The sequence below is a fragment of the Trichosurus vulpecula genome, chromosome 1 (genome assembly GCF_011100635.1).
Source record: "Trichosurus vulpecula isolate mTriVul1 chromosome 1, mTriVul1.pri, whole genome shotgun sequence".
Classification (NCBI taxonomy): domain Eukaryota; kingdom Metazoa; phylum Chordata; class Mammalia; order Diprotodontia; family Phalangeridae; genus Trichosurus; species Trichosurus vulpecula.
In genome coordinates this window covers 404400029-404415353 of record NC_050573.1, presented here as the reverse complement: position 1 = coordinate 404415353, position 15325 = coordinate 404400029, and the positions used below count along the sequence as shown (strand labels likewise).

Genomic DNA, 15325 nt, shown 5'->3' with positions numbered 1-15325 from the left:
TAGGCTAGAATCCAAGAAAAATAATAATAGCTATTGGAATAAGATTTCCAATGAAGGTGAAATCAAATACTCTAATTTTACCACTTTACATAACGTGTGTGTGTGTGTGTGTGTGTGTGTGTGTGTGTGTGTGTGTGTGTGTAATATATGTAGGAAAAGCCCATTGTAATACAGTGTCCATTTATCGCATAGAAATTAATCCAGCATTGGAGAAACTGAGCCAGTTAGCACTCAGCCAGAAAAATATAATCTGTTTGCACATGAAATATTTTCAAGATTCCATGATAATCCTGAAAATTCTTTATGACATTCTCACTCCTTTGCCAAGAATTATTCAGCTGCAAAGAAGATGGAAGCTTAGCTCAAGGCCAAGTTTTCTTTTGTTTTGTTTTAACTGCTGCTATGTCATTCTGGCCAGCCCAAGTTCCAGAAGAGATTAATTGGGGAATTAAGACCTGAAGGTGTAGTGCCATCTAATTGCAAATGGAAAACGTTCATTTTGTTTCTCATATTAAAAATTCTTGTATAGCTTTGATCCCCATTATTTCCGCTTCTTCTATACTACTATTTTTTTCAAGCAAACAGATGGGAGTCATATAAATGACTAATATTCAGTCAAGTCAGAAACAAATACTTAGTTGTGTGCTGCTAAATGTTTAATAGCCTAGTCCTTAGGGAGTAAAAATGTGTCCATCACAGTGTTAACACTTATATTAACATTTTCTCCATCACTTTATTAAGTTTAGATAACCAACAAAACAATAAATCAAGCCCTGATTTGTATTGCTTTCTGACTTTCAAGGTGCAAATGGTCACACTAACACTAAAAATTTAACAATCAGCTCTCAGGCCTGTATGGGTGAGCTGCCTCTAGCGTACCCCTGTAAATACCTCACCTTAAGGTGACTAAAGAGTAATTAAAAGTCTTTCAGGTACAGGCGAACTTTGTGGCCTGTCCGAGAGACTTCAAAATCCAAGGATACCTGTAAGCCCCCAAGAACAGACATCATCTTTACTGAAGTTCTTGATCTACAGAGCTATGATCTTTTCAGTACTAGGACGAAAAATACAGAGGAACGTACACTCCTCCAAACTTTCATTGCATGTCACTGATATAACCAGGATCACATTAACCAATGAATGTCAAAGGTCTTCAATTCATCAAGTATTATTACAGTTTAATTTATATGCTTTAATTATATGAAAATTGGTTTATGTTGTGATTTTGGTCTAGACCTAGGTCTAAACCTATGAGGTCGTCAGTACAGGGATTTCTCAATATGGAAACCCCTTGTACCAACCCAGAAAAGCAGCTAGCTGCTCAGCAACTGATGGTCTTGGAGAGTTATCTGGGTACACTAAGAGGTTAAGTGAATTGCCTAGGCTTACACAGCCAGTGTGTGTCCGGAGTAGAACTTAACCCCAGGTCTTGCCAACACCAAGGCCAGCAGTCTGTCCGTGGCACCATCTGTGCCAATCATGTTGTGATTATAAAATAGAAAAGATTTAGCTTTATTGACAAGCACTCAGTTCCCTTGAAACAGAAAAGTCTTTGCTCTCTTAAAGAAAATGAATAGCAAAGGATTTATACTAGAAATAAGAATATTTAAAGTATCTGCTGGAGGAAAAAATGCAAACAGAATATGGTCAATTTGATTCTGTGAACTGGTAAAAAACAATAACTGCAAGCTTTTTCTTTGGGGTTTTATGAACACTGCTACATGGCTCATGGCAAATGAGATAGAAAACCTGATGGTATCAGAGCCTAAAGGAAAAAAATATTCAGTCTCTCATGCACAGAAAAAGTTCCCCTAAAGATAAATATCTCTAAGAGAATATTTTTGAGTCTATAATTAGACCAAGAAAGAGTTTCCATAACCTCCACCAGTACCCGGTCCAGTGTTTAATAACCTCACCATTAAACTGAAAAATGTTTAAATAAATGTTGAAGACAAAAATAAAATAATTAATAGAAATTTTAAAGTAATCCTCACCATCATGAAGTCAGTCCTTATTTCTAATTCAGTTTCTACTGACACTTCTTTGGCCTCTTACCTCATGCTATGTCCTGTAGACTTAATAAGAAACAGTTCATCACCACTTTTAATGCTCATAGGATCCTAGCCCTGTAGCTCTAAACTTAGGACCTCAGAGACCATCTTTTCTAACCTTCTCATTTTACAGATGCGGACACTGAGGTCCAGACAAGTTATGTCCTCCATAATAGCCCTACAAAACCCTCTGGAGTTTGTTTCTCCAGGCCAAAGAGCCAGATTCCAGTTTTTAAAACCTTATCAGAAATATCCCATCTTCCTATCTTTAAGCATTGCTTAATTTCTGAATTTATAAAAATGTTTAACAGCTTGACTAGAAAAGGAAATTAACTGTTCATAGAACTAGAAAGGACCTCAGAAGCCAAATTTAGACCCTTTGTTTTACATATAAGGAAGCTGAGGATCAGGGAGGCTAAGTGACTTGCCTCAGGTAGCAAACATCATAGGTGATATCTGAACTGAGGTCCCCTGATTCAGATTCTTTCCCATTAGACCATGTTTATATAGTTAGAGGAAAAGATAACAGATAAACTGCCTATGTGTCACACTGGTACCCACATAATATTCAAAGAGACATGCGAAGTTCTCCACATGTTGGGTAGGTATCTTATGGAGGAGTTATAGAAGAATAATATGGAAAAGAGTCACATAAAATGACAAGAGATGGATGGGATGCAATCAGCACTTGTGGAGAGGCCGTGGATATATCAAATATTGAAGCACAAAACTCTCGATCTTTTCTAGCATTCTCTCACATCTAAAAAATATTTCAAATACATTCACAAAGCTAATTTGAGCAAGAGTTTCCATTGGCTTCTAAAACAATCCCATGAAGCAGGCAAGAGACACTAACGAATGAGAACTAGAGAAAGAGTTTGCTGACCCTCCTTTCAGAGCATAACAAAATTCAAAAGTGAATGCAAGGTTCAAAGTGAAGCATCAGGAATATTTGAACTAAATTGTTTTTAATGAGAATTTGTTATGCAAATAAAGAGAAACTTAATGCTGTACACTTAAAAAATTCATGTTTAGTGGTTCATAAGGAGCTTGATGGTAAGAGGGCTTGCAGAAATTTAAATTTCTTCCTCAGCCTCCATATTTAGCCCTACATCCATCTCTTTTCCCTTTAACTACTTCAGCATAGTTAAGGTAGAGTATATGAAAGACGTTCTCTGGCGAGTGCCATGCCCCTCACCCCCAGTGCGGTCACTTCTCAATAAATCCATTACCTGATCAAAACACTGCTGACAAGTCTTCCATCAAAAAAAAAAAGATACAAACATAGAAAAGCATGTGGCAAAAAGAAAAGGAAAGGAATGTAGGACAATTGGAAAAAAGAATAACTCTTAGCCAATTCCAATAGCTTTGCAGGCATTCTTTTTCTTCCTTAAGAGTCTACCTTCATTATTATAGATTTAGGTTACCCATCACTGCTTCCCAAATTTTAGATCATTATGAAGAAAGTAGCATCTAGACAATAGTGTATGTGTGTGTGTGTGTGTGTGTGTGTGTATACATACATATATATGTATATAATTAAAATGATAAAAAAAAACTGCTGGCTTGGCAAGGAGAAGGGAATTTAGTTAAAACTTCTTCATGAGCTCAGGCAAATCACTTAAATTTTAGGGCTCAGTTTTTCCATGTCTAAAATGAGTGAATTTGAACTAAATGATGCCTAAGGTCCCTTTGAGGTATAACATTCAATGATTCTATGTTTTCTTCAGCAAGCCCTCCTGTGGTATAATGTGTTACGCTAAATATATTTGATTCCTCAAGAAAATGGATAATTGAAGCAAACTTTAAAACTGTAGTGCTACCAGTGACAATGTCTTTCTGTTGTACATATTTTTATTATGAAAGTCATTTCAAGCTTTGATGGAAAGTATTACTCTTCTGTCTATAATTCTGGTATTATAGTCTAGGAGTGAACTTTGGTAAAAGCAAATCAGAAGACCCAAAGAAGCTGAAAAAGCAAGAAAAAGAAGAAAAGGAATTCAAGAAAAAATTCAAAGTAAGTCAATCAAATCTGATCAGAATTTCAAAAAGCCAGTAAAAATTGGTGCATATTTCAAAATACAAATGAATTTACCAATTTCTCACAATACCAATTAAAAATAGTAATGATACTGATTTACTGGGTTTCTTGGATGTCTTTTATTTATTTTGTGGATGGTAATTACCCAAAATCACATTTTTAAGAATGCAGCCTTTTAAAAACCTTCAAGATCATGGTAATATTGTCCAGTCAACAATCCTATTGTTTTATCCCCTTACTTAGCAAAGAGATAATTTTTAAATATCAGCACTTTAGGCTTAAAAAAAAACATTTCAAACTCATCAAGCATTCGATAAACATCTCAAATGTGCAAGATACTATGGTGGTTATAGGAATGTGGTATAAATGACAGTCCCTGTGCACAAAGAGTTTATAATCTGTTACCCAAATTTTGTGATTTAGCTTACTGCAGACAATTTTATACTGCCTGAAAGCATTTAATAAATGAAAAACTTGTGCACTTATTCTCATCCTATTATAGTTAAGGGCCAAATAGTCATTTTATACAACAAAAATGATGAATCAAGATGTTAAATCCCCTATTTTGGACTCCTATAGTCAAAAATAATTTCTGGTTGGGTTCTCATTTGCCTTTTCCATAAATGAGACATGTTGATAACCCTATTCTTTTCAATTCAATAATGTATAGAAGTCTGATTACGCAAATAAAAAATCATGACCCTAACGTCTCCTGATTCTTCTCCTATCTATATGGCTTTTCCTTCTTAGAACACTTTTGCTGGCTCATCATCCATGTCTTACTCTCTTATCCCAGAGATCCCCAAGCATCAATACTGGATTCTTCATCTACTCTCAACACCACCATTATGATGTTCTCATCAGCTCCTATTATTTCAATTATCATCTCTATATAGATATGTATGTAACATGACACATTATATGTATATAATATACATGGAAATACCCACACAGAAGCCTTCTATCTCTTGAGTTCTAGTCCAACATCACCAACTGTGCTAGACAGCTCTACCTGGATTTTTCATAAACAACTCAAACACAAAGTGTTTAACACAGAATTCATGTTTTGCTCAGAACTTATCTCACCTCTTAATCTCCCTATTAATCATTGGCCAGAGGAAGCTTTATCTTTCAGTCACCCAGGTTTACAATCTAGATGTTATTTGCATATATTGTTAAGTTGCCAAGTCTTGATGATTCTACCTCCACAACATCTCTTGCATCCATCTCCTCTCCATTCACACAGGGTCCACCTTAATTCACATCTTTATCACTGCTGCTTGGACTATTGCAATGGCCTCCAATTGGACTTCATAATGTAGTCTTTCTCTTCTCCAATCCATCCTCTCCACTATTACCAAAATAATGTCCCTGACCATATCCCTTCATTGCTTGAGAATCTTCATTGGCTCCCTAGTGCTTCTAGGATAAAATGCGAACTGCTCAATTCAGCACTTAAAACCTTTCACCAGATATCACTAGGCTGCATTTTGCCTCATTTCACAATACTCTCCTTCACGCACTCTATACTCCTGACAAACTCACTATTTTTGTCATTTTGTCACTCAATTTGTCATTCAGGTGCCAATTTGTCTATCATTGTTTAAATGATTTGAGTGTGATTATCTGTTTGGATGTCACATCTACCAGTAGAATATAACCTTCTTGAATGTAAGGGACTGTTTTTCATTGTTGTTTTTGTGGCCCCAGTGCCCAGCATGTGACTTTGAATATGGCAGACATTTAATTAGTGCTTGCTAAATTGTTGGATCAAATTGAATATAAACATGGAAAATTCCTGTTTTAACAGCACATTTAGGGAAAATAAAAATAATATCTCTTTTGTTTTCAGTTTGATGGTGAAATTAGAGTCCTCTATACAACTCAAGTGGTGCCTGCCTTAACTTCTAAAAAATGGGGAGCCAGAGATTTACAGTTGAAGCCTGGAGAATCTCTTGAAGTCATACAAAGCACAGATGATACAAAAGTGCTGTGCAGGAATGAAGAAGGGAAATGTAAGTCATTGCACATGCTTTGCACTATATATCATATCCTAGTATCATCTAAGATCAAATGACAAAATTGTGCATTATTTGGATAGTACAATGTTGTTTTTTTTTAATTTAGGGTATATACTAGAAAGTAGAATTTTTTCACAAAAATTAACAGGCTTAGATTCAACTTTCTCTCTAAGTATCTATAGAGTAAGAGAATTGTTGTAGACAATCTCCAAGTTCTCTTCCACTTGGAATCTTATGATCCAAGCCTAGTGTATACTATATGTATAGGTACAATGATAAATTTTATTCTGAAATGCTGAATACCTTTTGTTCTGCCCTGGTTTTGAATTTTTTATATATTGCTTCGTGTCTGTAATTCCAATTTACTATTTTGCAATTGTATTTGCTTTGATTTAATATTTGAGTGACCACAGTTATAAATATTAAATTCATATAAATAAGAGTCTTTGCCCTTTAGGAGTTTTTAATCTCCTTTTTTTGAAGATTTTATTTTATTTTTAATCTCCTTTTTTACAGTTTGCAAATGAGCTTTTTTTTTCCAAAACCGTATAAAGCTTGTTTTGTTTGTTTTATTGAGAGCCAAAGGAGAAGGGTAGTTCAAAGCTGTGTTGCCCACACAGTCTTCTCTGGGACATGAATGCATGCCCTCCAAAGAGGACGCCCCTTGGGAGTGTACAGTAAGGGCTGGTGGAGCATAGGCAATGAGGGATTTGGGAAGAGAAAGGACTCTGGAGCTAAGCAAGGATGACAGACCATTATATAGGTATAGATGGTGCAAGACCTCTGAGGTGCCTTCCCAGACTGAAACTGTGATTCTACAAGACTGGGAGTTTGCCACCCAGAATATTAATCAAAAGAATCATGGTGGGTTCTCAGTTGCATTTTTAATTAAAAAAGAAAAGTAACTCAGGGATGAGAATTGAAATAATGAGATGCAGTAATACGTAGGAAAAGGGAACAAAAAGCTTTGGTTGGCTCCTTCTCTCAGTAGCATTTCTCTTGTTCCTCTTTCCCCTAAGATTGTTATGGATGCATTTCCCATCACAGAAACCTGGGGGAATAGACCCATCAACCTATAATTCAGATTCTGAAAACAACTATTCCCAGTCCATTGGTTTTTAGAAACATGGAGAAAAGGATCTTATCTATGTATTATCATAAAGTGGCAGCCAAGTGAACAGTTTCTCAAGGAAAATTTCAAGGCTTTTTACATGTATACCAGCAAATTACCAAGAGAATACCATCATAAAACATATTTACTTTTCTCATGTGTTTTGTATTATTGTGTTTTATATATTTCAGCCAGTCAAGTTTCCTCTTCACCTATTTTCTGCTACTCTCACCTCTGTACCTTATTTCCTCTCTGGATCTTACTCTTGGAATATCTCCCCAATCTTCTCCATTCAATTTGCCTTCTTCCTTTCATTAAAAATTCAATTATCACCTCAAGAGCTCTGGTAACCACACTACGTTTTTGTGCTCAGTATCTAGCCATATACATATACATATATATACGTGTGTGTATGTATGTGTATATATATATATATATATATATATATATATATTCCTTAGAAAAGCATATTGTTCAAAACCTTTGAGACCTGACACTAAATGGAAATGTAGTTCAGTTGTTGTTTCTATCTAACCAGTCATATTCACAAACATATTCCAAAATGGTGTTTCAGAATATTGTAACCTAAAATCAATTAGTGGCAAAATGGGGATCTTTATGAAGAGAAATCAGAACCATAAGAACATGGCAGTGGCAAGGTAAGAAGACTTAATTCTATAGTTGTGCTGAGTAACCATAACTGATAGTCATACCAAGCTGGTAAAGGACTTCTATTCCCAATAGCAAATGCTAAAGCACTAAATGGGGGTGATTTTTCCAGGGCTACCCAACCTTAGGTTTTTATTGAAACAATAGGTAATATATTTTGATTTGCCATTTTAGTGAGAGCTCTGCGATAGCTCAGCTTTGTTTCCTAAAACATTTATGTAAATTTCTATGCTTGTAGGCAGGCCACATAATTTGGACAGCCCTGATTTAGACAATAATGAATTGGAAGGGTATCTCTTGAGCATTTATTACACACCTGGCACTGTACTAGTCTTGAGGGGAGGGGTTGAGAAATAGATACACAGCAGAACATATAGACACACAAGAAAAGCAATACAAAGCTGCCCACAGTAAAAACCAGGTGAGTGTTGATAATGAATGAAAAGGCAAGTCACAAGAGGCAAAGATTATGCTTGAGTTGCAAATGGGCATTTGGTCTGTACCTGAGATTTCACTGATGTAAGGAACTCCTGATGAGGGAGGAAATCCTTATACCAATGCAAATCTGAAAGTTTTCTACAACTGGTAGTCTTAAAGAGCTCTTTGGAGCACTGACAGGTTAAATGAATTGGCTGGGGTCAGATAGTCGGTGTGTATCAAAAGCAGGACTTGTATTTATGTCTTCCTGACACCAAAGTCAACTTTCCATCTACTATGCCAAGCTGCCTCTGATATGACAGAGTCATGGGGATGATCCCAGAATATCCAAAGTTATTACAGATATTTAGGTTTATAAAATCTGCCCATATCCCTTCCTCACTGATGCATGGACACATTTGAATTGGGATGTTTAGTGAGTTGTTTCCTGGTCATCTCTACAACCAAGGATGGGAGGCATCTAGTGGACAGAGTTGGAGACTGGGATTATATCTACAAAATACCAACAGAACTGTTTGAAAAGCAAGAAGTTAAATTAGTTACTTGATGAGTCTAAACCAAACAAAACAAGTGGTTCAATAATTTTTTAACCAAATTAACTTGTTATATTGACATTGTATAAAAAGTATTTTAAGAACTAAAAGTCAAATGTTAGAAAAAAAGAACAATTTTATTCTGGGTTTGTCAATATGATGGTATATTGATTTAAGCAAATCAGCTTATACTACTATGCCTGAGCAGTCATCTACATATAATGAAGTCAATGATGACATTTATCAGACAGGGATTCAAATCCTCTCCTCTGATGCTTACTATCTGTATGACTTTGGCAAAGTCACTTAACCTCATTGTGCCTCAGCTTCCTCATGTATAAGATAAGATGGCATCTAAGATCCCTTTGAGCTTCACATTTATGATCCTCTGATTGTGTGATTGATTGCTGCAATCTATTCGAAGCAGGATATAACAGGCCAATCACCTCCCTAGCCACAGATACTGTACCCCACCTCCCCAAAGTAGTTTTGAGGAAAAGTCTATGAAAGTACTTTGTGCTTCAACAAGCAAGATTTCAATTAAGTCCCATAAGTGACCAAGCATAATAAATAGATTGATGAACTTAAAGAAAGGTAGACCTAGATTCAAATTCTGCCTCTGACATTTACTACTACACTAGCTGGGTGGCCCTAGGTAAGTCATTTAACTTCTAAGCCCTAGTTTTTTCTCCTATATAATATGATATGATAATATGATCCTATGATAATAGCACCTACTTCTTTGAGCTGTTGTAAGGATCAAATGAGGTGTTGTAGTTAAAGTGTTTTGCAAACCTTAACGAACTATATTACTTTCCACTACCACTATTATAATGGATTACTTAGGAATACTTTAATTCATGTATCTTATTGATATTATTTCTAATGTTGCCAATAGTTAATATTAATAATATTATGTGAAAAGGAAGTGTTCTTTCTGGGAACTACATTCCCAGAGGCCTGGGTGAGGGTCTACAGTATGGCAACATCACCAAACATCATGTGATAAGTGCTTTTAACATCTAATTTCATGAGGATTTCTAGCTTCTTCACACTGTAGAACTCAATGCAGACTTCTGGGAGATACAACCACTTACACTTAAAACTGCAGAGTGTTTTTTAAAAGTTTACAAAGCACTCGTATACATGTTATTCGAGGCAGTGAGGTGGTGCAGTGGATAAAGCACTGGGCCTGGAGTCAGGAAGACTCCTCTCCATCAGCTCAAATCCAACTTCAGAAACTCACTAGCTGTGGGATCCTGGATAAGTCACTTAACCCTGTTTACCTCAGTTCCTCATTTATAAAACGAGCTGGAGAAGGAAATGGCAAACCACTCCAGTATCTCTGCCAAGAAAACCCCAAATGGGGTCATGAAGAGTCAGACATGACGGAAAAACAACTCAACCACAACATATGTTACTCACTTAGCCCTCACAATAATACTGTAAGGCTATATTTACCTCACAGTAGGTATTCTTTCTGTTTTACACAAGCAACAACTGAAGACCAGCTAAATTAAATAATTTCCCCAAAGCTACATGCCAAGTAAGTGGCAAGCCTGAGACTTTGATTTGGGTCTTCTAATTCAAATCTGTTCTTTTCATTATCATGCTGCCTTCATTTATATCCTTTCTGTAGACCCCCAATGCCCTGTACTTTTCTCATCAGGCTATGGAATCCATAACATTTTATAAAAAGGGAAATGCCCTATCCCTCATAAATGGGGCAGAACATGCCTTTCTTGAGATATATGAATTAACCCTATAATCTCAACCTGATCTAATTTCCAGTTATAGCCTACCATCATGATGGGTTGTTTTAGAAATTATTATTTCAGGCCTACTGTGTAACACATGGAATCTTTTAGAGCCATGTATAAAACCTAGGCAATTGGTCAAGCATGCTTGGGTAACAGCGAGTTGTACCTTCCCATTTTAATCCCATCCTATTCTTCTCTTGGGGTTAAAGATGAAATTTGGTCCATTGTTCGATCATGCCTTTAGTATTACAATCTCTCTAAAATAAATTTTCCATCAAATCCAAAAGTTTCTAGTGTTGTCTCAAGAGTTCAGATTACTATTCATCCCTTAGAGGGTAGTATTTCCTTGGCCCTGGAGTGTAAGGTCAAGCAAAGTAAGACTTTGTTCTTTTTTCTTTTGGAGTGCTTCTCAACACTAAGGCAATCAAGTACCTTTGAGTGAGTCTTGCCTTTGTTTGTAGGAAGGCCCACAACCTTTTGCTAATTAGGTTATGAGAGGTGTGAAGCCCTGGGGCCCTGAAAAAGGGTATGTATACCCTGAGGGTAGCTGTTAAGCTAGAACTCTCAGAACTGCAGGAGGAGAGGTTTTGCTTGGGAGCTCACTCTTTGAAAGTGTGTTCCTGTGACTTGGCTGGATGACTCTGGATAACCGTTAAGGAGCCCCCTCCCCTTTAAAAAATCCAGATGTTGGTACTTCTCTCTCTGGTAACTATGTATGTAATGTCTTGGTCAGACAACTAGAAGCCCTGTCTGTTGATTTGTATTTATTTGCCCTGTTTGTATAATTTCTGCTTGTAATTTCTGTTTGTATTTTCTCTGAAGTTCAGGGTGCTGAACTTTTTCCCCTGAACAAAGTAAATGATATATGTATGTTTAATTAAAATGAGATTGTAAACCCCTTAAAGTTGCTTTCCTTAGAAAAGCAGATCAAGGGGGGCGGAGCCAAGATGGCGGCTGGTAAGCACGGACTAGAGTGAGCTCCGTACCCGAGTCCCTCCAAAAACCTATAAAAATGGCTCTGAACCAATTCTAGAACGGCAGAACCCACAGAACAGCAGAGGGAAGCAGGGCTCCAGCCCAGGACAGCCTGGACGGTCTCTGGGTGAGGTCTATTCCACACGGAGCTGGGAGCTGGGAACGGAGTGGAGCAGAGCCCAGCCTGAGCGGCGTGGACGATCCAGACCAGAAGCCGGGCGCAGGGGGCCCTAGCACCCTGAATATGTGAGCTGCGGCAGTTACCAGACCCCTCGACCCACAAACACCAAAGACTGCGGAGAAGGTTAGTGGGAAAAGCTGCAGGAGTGGAAGGAGTTCGAGGTTCGGCTTCCAGCCCCGGGGGCAGCGGAGGTGGGGCAGCTACAGCTGTTGTTACTTCCGGCTCCAGGCCCACCTGGTGGGAGGAATTAAGTGGCGGATCAGAGCAGGAGCGCAACAGCCTGCTGAAGATCTAAGCCCAGCCTAGACTGGGGGTCCTTGGGGAAGGAGGAGTGCGGCTCTGACAGAGCTGGCACCTCCCCCCCAAATGTAGAACATAGAACTCGTTAGTCTACAAGCAGTCATACCCCACTGAAAAACTCAAGGGTCAAGTTAGTTGGTTGGGAATATGGCCAGGCAGCGAAAACGCGCCCAGATTCAGTCTCAGACTTTGGATTCTTTCTTTGGTGACAAAGAAGACCAAAACATACAGCCTAAAGAAGACAACAAAGTCATAGAGCCTACAACCAAAGCCTCCAAGAAAAACATGAACTGGCCCCAGGCCATAGAAGAACTCAAAAAGGATTTGGAAAAGCAAGTTAGAGAAGTAGAGGAAAAATTGGGAAGAGAAATGAGAAGGATGCGAGAAAACCATGAAAAACAAGTCAATGACTTGCTAAAGGAGACCCAAAAAAATACTGAAAAATACACTGAAGAAAACAACACCTTAAAAAACAGACTAACTCAAATGGCAAAAGAGCTCCAAAAAGCCAATGAGGAGAAGAATGCCTTGAAAGGCAGAATTAGCCAAATGGAAAAGGAGGTCCAAAGACCACTGAAGAAAATACTACTTTAAAAATTAGATTGGAGCAAGTGGAAGCTAGTGACTTTATGAGAAATCAGGATATTATAAAACAGAACCAGAGGAATGAAAAAATGGAAGACAATGTGAAATATCTCCTTGGAAAAACCACTGACCTGGAAAATAGATCCAGGAGAGATAATTTAAAAATTATTGGACTACCTGAAAGCCATGATCAAAAAAAGAACCTAGATACCATCTTTCAGGAAATTATCAAGGAGAACTGCCCTGATATTCTAGAGCCACAGGGCAAAATAGAAATTGAAAGAATCCATCGATCGCCTCCTCAAATAGATCCCAAAAAGAAATCTCCTAGGAATATTGTTGCCAAATTCCAGAGCTCCCAGATCAAGGAGAAAATACTGCAAGCAGCCAGAAAGAAACAATTTGAGTATTGTGGAAACCCAATCAGAATAACCCAAGATCTGGCAGCGTCTACATTAAGAGATCGAAGGGCTTGGAATGCGATATTCCGGAGGTCAATGGAGCTAGGATTAAAACCTAGAATCACCTACCCAGCAAAACTGAGTATCATGTTCCAAGGCAAAATATGGAGTTTCAATAAAATAGAGGACTTTCAAGCTTTCTCAGTGAAAAGACCAGAACTGAATAGAAAATTTGACTTTCAAACACAGGAATCAAGAGAAGCATGAAAAGGTAATCAAGAAACGGAAATTGCAAGGGACTTACTAAAGTTGAACTGTTTTGTTTACATTCCTACATGGAAAGATGATGAGTATGATTCATGAGACCTCAGTATTAGGGTAGTTGAAGGGAATATGCATGTATGTGTATATATATATATACATATATATATATATATATACACATATATATATGTATATATATGTTTATGTATATATATAAGTGAATGTGTTGTTATGTATATATCTATGTGTATATGTATGTATGTGTATGTATATGTATATATATATGTATATATGGGTTTTTATATATATATATATATGTAAAAGAGAGAGAGCAGACACAGGGTGAGTTGAAGATGAAGGGAAGATATCTAAAAGAAATAAAATGAAATTAAGGGATGAGAGAGTAACATACTGAGAGAGGGAGATAGGGAGAGATAGAATGGGGTGGATTATCTCGCATAAAGGTGGCAAGAGGAAGCAGTTCTATGGGAGGAGGGGAGAGGGCAGGTGAGGGGGGAATGAGTGAACCTTGCTCTCATCAGATTTGGCCTGAGGGGGAATACCATACATACTCAGTTGGGTATCTTACCCCACAGGAAAGAAGAGGGAGGAAGATAAAAAAAAAAATAATAAAAGGCAGGGGGATGATGCAGGGGAGGGCAGATGGGGGTGGAGGTAATCAAAACAAACACTTTGGAAAGGGGACAGGGTCAAGGGAGAAAATTCAATAAAGCGGGATGGGTTGGGAAGGAGCAAAATGTAGTTAGCCTTTCACAACATGAGTATTGTGGAAGGGTTATACATAATAATACATGTGTGGCCTAGGTTGAATTGCTCAACTTCTTAGGGAGGGTGGGTGGGAAGGGAAGAGGGAAGAGAATTTGGAACTCAAAGGTTTAAAATCAGATGTTCAAAAACAAAAAAAGTTTTTGTATGCAACTAAAAAATAAGATACACAGGCAATGGGGCGTAGAAATTTATCTTGCCCTACAAGAAAGGAAGGGAAAAGGGGATGAGAGGGGAGGGGGGTGATAGAGGGGAGGGCTGACTGGGGAACAGGGCAACCAGAATATAAGCCATCTTGGAGTGGGGGGGAGGGTAGAAATGGGGAGAAAATTTGTAATTCAAAATGTTGTGAAAATCAATGCTGAAAACCAAATATGTTAAATAAATAAACTGCATTAAAAAAATAAATAAAAAAAATAAAAAAAAAAGAAAAGCAGATCAAAGAACTTGTGCTAGCAGCCCTCCTATATGCTGGTGTTATTGGCCTTATACCTCCACAGCAGCTGCTAGCAGCATTGTTGTTACACAGAGTTAATCAATAAGCACTTAGTAAGTACCTACTAGGTGCCAGGGATACAAAGACAAAATCAAAACAGTCATCTAATATCTGATGAAATCTGCCGCCGCAGAATCTCCATAATATCTATTGAAGGGTGTAGTTTCCAAAGAAACCATGCCCTTTTTACATATGGACAATTCCATTGATCAGTGTTGAACAGGCAATAAGTTCATCTACTGCCTATCAGCCATTGAGAAGAAATCATTTGTAAACATTAGAATAAGGCAGTACCTAAATAGTCTCCAGCCCCTGATGAGTGGAGAAATGTTGAATATGTTTTATAGATTTGCCCAAATGTAATTGGACATGTCTACAGCTGATTAGGCAAATCAATATAGTATATTTTAATAGCTGTTGCCTGGAGATACCCAAATTGTATGCTTCTTTTCTGAAGTTGACCACATTTTTACACATGTATATATGTGTGTGTGTGTGTGTGTGTATTCATACATGCACATATACATGTATTTCTATATACATATAGACACATACAGGTTGATCCCAAAACCTTACTACAGTTTTAAGCTTTAATAGGTTAAACCTGAATATATATATATATATATATATATATATATATATATATATGTATACATATGTTCATACATGTATACAGATATACACACATACATGTGTTAACACATACATATACA

At 37.3% G+C, this 15325-nt stretch overlaps 1 protein-coding gene across 2 annotated transcripts in view; it reads left to right on the top strand.

The window, feature by feature from the left end:
* The window catches only part of FYB1 (FYN binding protein 1), a 207569-nt gene that overhangs the window by 179485 nt on the left and 12759 nt on the right, over positions 1 to 15325 (top strand). For both annotated transcript variants that reach the window (XM_036765132.1, XM_036765128.1), the window contains 2 exons: positions 3975 to 4068; positions 5945 to 6107. In XM_036765132.1, coding sequence (XP_036621027.1) covers positions 3975 to 4068; positions 5945 to 6107 — 257 coding nt within the window. The remainder of the gene's footprint in view (positions 1 to 3974; positions 4069 to 5944; positions 6108 to 15325) is intronic.